Source organism: Branchiostoma belcheri, unplaced genomic scaffold (assembly GCF_001625305.1).
Source record: "Branchiostoma belcheri isolate BF01 breed outbred unplaced genomic scaffold, Haploidv18h27 scaffold67, whole genome shotgun sequence".
In the NCBI taxonomy this organism is placed as follows: domain Eukaryota; kingdom Metazoa; phylum Chordata; class Leptocardii; order Amphioxiformes; family Branchiostomatidae; genus Branchiostoma; species Branchiostoma belcheri.
The window spans coordinates 303,000-310,406 of record NW_017804320.1 but is presented as its reverse complement, the minus strand read 5'-3'; the positions used below and the strand labels follow the sequence as shown (position 1 = coordinate 310,406).

The following is a 7,407-nucleotide window of genomic DNA, read 5'->3' as shown; positions in this document are numbered from 1 at the left end:
ATAATGTTCTGCTGACTGTTATACCCTATACATAACAGTAAATGCATGTTGTACATTTTGTTACAGCAATGTGCTTTGAGCATTACTGTAACAGGTGTATTTCCAGAAAATAAACAAATTCTGAATGAATTGTATAAATTCATTCTTCATCATTTCTCCATTCTTGCCTTGACTATGACATGGGATTCTCCATGTATTCAGCTAACATTGCTCCATCAAGGGGAATTAACAAGTTCTCCACTCCATCTGAACCCTGGGGAAAAATCAGAACAACAATATGCATGTAAATAACAACAATATTACACAATATTTATTACTTTTACCCATATAATTTTTGAAGACTATGTATGTACAGGGAAGGTAAATAAAAAATCCGAGAAACAACAAATCAAATTGGTGTGGTCTAAATCACAAGATAAAACATTAACAACAAAACATCACTGTTACCTTCTTGGTCCTGATGAGCTTGTGGTCCTTAAACTCTGTCAGCTGTGCCCGTAGAGTCAGGTGGGAGTGGACCAAAAACTTCTCTCGACAACGTTGGTACAAGTCATGGAAGGACATACCTACAAAATACATGCAGAATCTCATCATTATAAGGCCACACCAATTTAATTTGAAATTAAATGTGGCCTTATAATGATGAAATTCTTGGTTAACGAATTTGCCCGCTTCATTTTTTTCTGATTTGCAAAAAAAAAATTCAGAATCAACTGCAAAATGCTCATATTTTGCCCAGAACAGTTGAAAACAGTCCTTTTCTTCCCAGTTGTTACAGTTATTCCATCTTTCAATGCAGTAATATCATTAAAAGTTCAAAATTCATTGTTTAAATTTTAAACCAGCCTGGTGTGATGACTTCATGGCTCCTATTGTACCGTTTTGGGCCATAATAGGATGCCTAGGCCTGTTTTTTTTTTTGCCCACCCACTCCATTATTTTTCTAGAAAAAGCCATTAACCAATAAATTAAATTGGTGTGGCCTAAAGACTATGGTATATTGTCAATTCAAATGGCATTAAAAATGCCAATGTTCCAATAATTTAATTCAAAGGGAAAGTTAAATTCTTCACATTTCCAATTACTGCTATGTTATGAACTATGTTTTCAGCACCAAGGACAGGATCATGTATACAAACTACTTCTTGACAATTACAGCACATTGCATATTCAAATGTGTTCAATCAAACCCCAGCTGCCAGCTTGGGAACCCAATGCACCAACTGCTAGGCTAAAAGATCAAAACATCATGAAAGTTCATGTTGGTAGTTACAGGTTTAAAGTTAAAACTTTTGGTCCAACACAAAAAGTTCTCTCACCTAGAGCTTTCGACCAGTCACTCTGATCTTCCTCAGTAGTCACACTTCAAAGAAGCCACGTGACAAGCCTCACTGGGTCAGTCAACTGAGGAAGACCAGAGTGACTGTTTGAAAGCTCTAGGTGAGAAAACTTTTTGTGTTGGACCAAAAGTTTTAACTTTAAACAGGTCTCAGTTGGTGGTGCTTGATGAACCCCACTGTTAGTTACACAAAGTCAATGTACATGTATCTCTGTAGTTCGTACACCAATTCAAAAAGCTAGCAAATGAAATCATCTTTTAAATTAGCACACTGAAGTATCCTACAGCGTTAAGCAGCAGGGAAAAGGCTAAGTTTAATTATACCATTTTCATCTTACAGAACTTGCTGCAGTCTTTTCCACTGTATGCATGATTGTAAGTATGTTGTTGTTTTTATGGGTTCACCACACCACGAAGTGGTGAGGTGAAACCATATTGCTTTTTCTGGTGTTTCTTCTCCTCCTTCTTCTTCTTCTCCTGCCATTTTTTAAATGGATTCAGCTTCTTCATTTTAGGGCCTAAGGTCCTGAAATTTGGTATGGAGGTACAGTGGGCAAATACCCCTAGGCGTTTTTTAAATTTTTGTGATACAGGCTTTTAGAATGGTTTTATTTGAGTTTTTTGGCTGTGTTATAGCAAATGTATTACTGTGTTAGTGTGCCATGTTTACCACGTTTGGGTATGAGTCATCACAATGGAATGCAGGGCATCAACCAATAGGCATGCAGCTTTCCTCTATACTTCTTGCTGATTGGCTGTTGGGATTTAACTTGATTAACACCTGCACAGAGCATTTCCACCTGCACAGAGCATTTCTTGCTAATTGGCTGTTGGGATTTAACTTGATTAACACCTGCACAGAGCATTTCCATACTGACAGTATGTCTGTATTCAAGTGTTTTGGTAGGTATTTCAAGCTTTCCTGCTCCAGCATTGGAATGCGGGGCATGAACGTTATTTTTATTTTGAAAATCAACAGTTTGCATTATGCAATTAAAAATCCTAACCAATAAAGTAGGGAATAGCTATCCAACTGTTGTTTTAGTCGTATGTTACTTCATATTATAGTTATATCAATGTAAATCATTGTTTTCCCTTGTGTTTCTCATTCTTTCCCTGCCATGTCGTAAAATGTGGTGAACCCATCGCTGTATTTGCTCCAAAGCAAATATTGGCCTTTCTAGTTTTATTCTAACATTTCATGACTATATTGTGACAGCACACTCAAGTTATATCAACTTATTTTATGCTGCCACCAATGCAGAGGACAAATACAGGACAGGACAAAACTCATTTTCACAATATAGGTGGCATGTCAGGACTTGAACCCGGGACCTGTTGGTTCCAAGTCGAGCACTCTGCCATTACGCCACACGGCCACACATTGTTTGTGAAGTACACAGTGTTTAGAGTACAAACCGATGTAACTGGAGTCATCTTTGTGTTCCAGCTGATACTCTGCCAACAGGTGAAAAATTCCTCTGGAGCAATAAGAAAAGTATAAAATAGTTAGGAATGACAAAGGAAATTGTTTACAGATTGTCATCAAGGTGGCAGTGTAGTAGGGGACAGGTCCATTTTTGGTATGGGGGATGTGGTGAAGCCATTTGCTCAGTAAATGATGTCTGCCTTTCTAGTTTTCATTTAAGGTTACAAAATAGTATATAATATTATATGAAATCAGAGCACTGAAGAAACAAACAATACACGAAACAAAATATGAACATTTTTGTGTTGATACACATCCCAAATATAATGAATAAATGAATATTAAAATATGAATAAATAAGTCATATGAAACATAAATCTAAGTCATGTGTATTACTCTACACTCTCACTCACTATGTGTGATATTTTCTATTAAATAAAAAAAAGGAGCAAGGAAATCCTAAAAAAAACACAAAGCAAACAAGAATTCGGAGATCTCATACCTCCATGAAATATATGAGTTTTTGTCCTTGTTAATTATGCAAATGACAAGTCTTCATTTGCATAATTTGCATGTACATTTCTCTTTCAGCTACCTACATACCAAATATGATGGAAATACGTTGTTCCTATCTGGACTTGTAGGTTTTAAGAGAATTCACCAGAAAGTCCCCTGCAGTTCCAGAACAAGCTACTAAGGGGACCAAACCCACACCACTTATTTCTGACAGGAAAAGCTATCTGTCAGTGTCACCAAAAAGTAAGACCATAGCATGTTCAGGACAAAAGATACAAAAAATGGAAGTTCTGCTGCAGTACCAAGGTCATCCACCAGGAGGCCCATACTTGACCTTGACCTTTTTCTTTCCAAGACTTACCAACATACCAAATATCATTTCAATGCATACATGTAAAGGCATTCTGAAGTTATGCTGACCACGAAGTTGCGGAAACACACAGACAGACACACAGACAGACACGCCAAAAACAATTATACATTTTGTAACTCCATTTTTCATGGTGGTAATAAAACAAGACACAACAACTATACATGTATCACCTTGCGTTCGGTGTAAGACTCCTGAGCACATGTACAAGAGAGCTGAGAGCGAGCACGCCTGACTGTTGCACCATGAGGGAGTTCTCATAGGACGTCTCCTCCACGTAGGGTTCATACGAGGTCACGTCATACCACAGCCAGTTAAACCTGCTGGCCTTGTTCTGGTCCCAGACTGAACAGGTACAGAATATAAAAAGAAGAAGAACTTTATTGCACGACAATTGCACATGGTACAATGTATGGCAAACTACATAAAGAAAGTAACAGACAATAAAATAAATGTATTGAATGAGACCTAATGTCAAATAAAACCTAACATATAATATATGATATAAACAATAAGGGCTAGCACAAGTCTTTGATAAAGTGTTATAATCAAGTGGGTTAATCACAAGTTTCGGTATTTTTTCTAATAACAAAGCAGTCCTTTATATATCTACCTATTTTTGCATTATGGGAAACATTACACGTAAAGATATATTCAAATCTGTATCAACAACTGTCAACTTGTTCTGAAAATGTATGGCTGTTAATCATTTTAGCAAAGGTTTCAAAAAGCAAAGTACCTCTGCAATTTGATTAACTCTCCAGTACAGATTTACATAGTAGAACAGACTTGCAAATTAAGAATTAAAAATTATAAAGAATTTAGGTCAGATCAGTTAATGAATTCATAAAACTTATGAGTTACTAAATTTTATACTAATATAAACAATTATCATCATTAAAGTCATTAGCTTGCATAAAACTGATTAAATTACATAAAACAGATAAAACTTGTTAGAGGCATATGACAGAGCTACAATAAAAATTTAAAATTCCTGAAGAGGACAAATTATAGACAAAATTTCCTATCATACAAATAATGAAATATGCAAATATCCATGAAATAGTGACAAAATCCCTAGAGAAACGACTAAACGGGACCTACAACAAAATGTTTAGGTTTGTAAAAACTGTACCTTACCAAAAGATACCAAATGGGGTACTGTATGAAAATCTACCCACAGAGAGCGAAACAATAAGAAAGCGAAGGTTGAGGTTCATCGGACACTGCTACAGAAGTAAGGATGAAATCATAAACCAGCTAATACTGTGGGAACCCTCACATGGGAAAAGAAGTCGAGGTCGTCCAGCAAGAAACTACATATTGAATTAATGGACGACACCCAGCTCGATAGGAAAAACCTGATGGTAGAAATGAAGGATAGGAAGAGATGGAGAGCAGTCATTGGCACCGAGGGAAGCTCGACTCAGTGAGAGTGAGTGAGTGAGTGAGTGAGTGAGTGAGTGAGTGAGTGAGTGAGTGAGTGAGTGAGTGAGTGAGTGAGTGATGAAATAGTTGTATTGCACCTTGCATACTACATGTACTTACTTAGCGGAGCGTTGATGTGGTCGATGGTTGCTATGATACGGACCCCGCCCACCTGAGCCAGCTGACACAGAACAGACTGGACCTTCTCCCCTCGCAGCATGGGGCCGTCAATGTTGTGGATAAACAGGAATAACTCCTCTGTTTAGAGATACAATGTAAAGCCTGTCACATACATGTACATCTAGTGCTGTGTACTAAACCCACATTTAGGTTCATGTCCAGATTCAAGTCCAGAGGTTTAGGTTCAGTTCCGGACTCCTAAGTCCGAACCTTAACCCATGGCATATACAAAATTGCATGTTGGCAACCTTGCAATGTTGTTTGGGCAAAACTTTGGCCACATATCATGGAGGCCGACACTTGACGATGCCCGATGGCAATGTTTTCTTCATTTTGGAGCAAAGATTTTGTAATCTACGGAAGGTTTTAGGTGGTTTGGAAAGAAAAGGGGTATGTGAAAATGTTTTTTTTTTTTTTTTGTAATAAGTCCGGACTCGATTCATGACTTTTAGGGGTTTTTTGGACTTGAACCTAAACATTCTTACAAGTCCAGATCCAAATCCTTTTTTTGGGGGGAGGGAGGTTGGCATCTGACATAAAGAGGTGTGCACTGGACCGAATAAAAATCAAACCTAACGTTTTGGTTCAAGTAAAAAAACGTACCAAGCATTTCGGTGTTATACTGATTAACTGTATTTGTTGGATCACTCTGGTTAAAATGGTTTGGTAACCTGAGGCTAAGGAAACACAACATTAATTTCATTAACAGTCATATTCATAACATATTTCAGCATCATGTTTTTAAAGTGCTCGTGATACCAAAATATGAGCTGATTTTAATTGGGCATAACTGCATGTAGTATTACCTGGCTAACAGACACATAATGCCCTACCTTGGAAAAGTTAGCACAAGCCAGTCCTGGCAGGCGATTTGCATCTCTACATTTTATTTTTGCAAATTGTCTATATTTTTCCTGAGCTGACGTCACCCAGCCTGTTAAATCCCTACCTCCAGTTTCTTCAAAAGTGTCCTTGATGAAGGTTAGTTGGTCCTGGACACTTCTGAAGCTCCCAGTGTGCTCTAGTACTTCTTCTGTTATGGAATTCAAAATCTAAGGGAGATACAATAAAGTGCTGGTCATTATATGTACAATGTACTAGTATATCCAATCAAATGATCATTTTAAAAATGCCTTCAAGCATACATGTATGGAGTGGTATAATTCACATTGAATGTTCATTTAAAAGCATCCAATACAATGTTAGGACAGCAAAACTTTATTTTCAAAGTCAACTTTCTGGTAAAAAATATACTTATAATGTCGTTAAGTTGAATCAATCCTATCCCATAGCATACTGATATCTGCAAGGCAAAATGCGATGTTGCTGATGGAAAATGGTTGCTTGTTTTGTATCAAGGCTAGTTCTGGCTATTTTTGGATGGTAGTAACTCAAAAATGAAAAGATGCCTCACGTAATGTAGCTTGATTTTGGCTATTTCAAAAGCTTCAAGTATGAAGTTGTTGTATCTCTAACTTGATTGTACAACAATGGTTGTGTACTTCATGTCTTACCTGGGCCGCGATTACAATGTACGTTCGATACGGGTGTTCCGGACCGTGTGATAAACTAGCGGTACGGCCCGGGGGTTCTTAACGTGTACAGCCCGGGCTTCCAAATGTTCCATAGAATGACTCAAACGCATTTCGCTCTAACCGCATGCACCGCTTTCGAAAATTTGAATACAAAATTCGGACATTGGAATTGATGTTCTTTGCATTTTTTGGGTTTAGGGACACCAACTTTTTGCTTATTTCGCATTGAAAGGCGTGTTTTCTTGGGTGGGTATGACATAAATAAAATACAACACGGTGTATTCTGCATCACCCTCGGTCCCGGCCCTCCCGCGGATCAGATCTCCCTCCAGCCTTCGGGCAATCCAACACGCGGTCGGGCTGGTACCTCGAGCGATACGGAATACCTCGTGTTGTATAATTCTATATGTACTTACATGTTTGACAGTTATACTTGGAAAGTACCCATTCACCACCATCTGTACTGTATCCCTTAGTACGGTAGTTCTGAACTGGTCAATCAGGACTCTCTTGGACCCAAGTCCGTACAGCAGCAAGTTGAAACCATTACTGTGTAGGTACCAAAAAAAACACATCAAAGTCTAGCCTCTACGAAGCTCATACCCGTAGC

At 38.0% G+C, this 7,407-nt stretch overlaps 1 protein-coding gene across 1 annotated transcript in view; it reads right to left on the bottom strand.

The window, feature by feature from the left end:
* Positions 1-99: 99 nt before the first annotated feature.
* LOC109483917 (origin recognition complex subunit 2-like) overlaps positions 100-7,407 on the bottom strand; it is a 16,103-nt gene continuing 8,795 nt past the window's right edge. The window contains exons 7-13 of the mRNA XM_019787056.1: positions 7,214-7,346; positions 6,212-6,314; positions 5,203-5,340; positions 3,828-3,999; positions 2,759-2,820; positions 448-566; positions 100-253 (exon numbers count right to left, since the gene is read on the bottom strand). Of these exons, the coding sequence (XP_019642615.1) occupies positions 173-253; positions 448-566; positions 2,759-2,820; positions 3,828-3,999; positions 5,203-5,340; positions 6,212-6,314; positions 7,214-7,346 (808 nt within the window). The 3' untranslated portion in view covers positions 100-172. The remainder of the gene's footprint in view (positions 254-447; positions 567-2,758; positions 2,821-3,827; positions 4,000-5,202; positions 5,341-6,211; positions 6,315-7,213; positions 7,347-7,407) is intronic.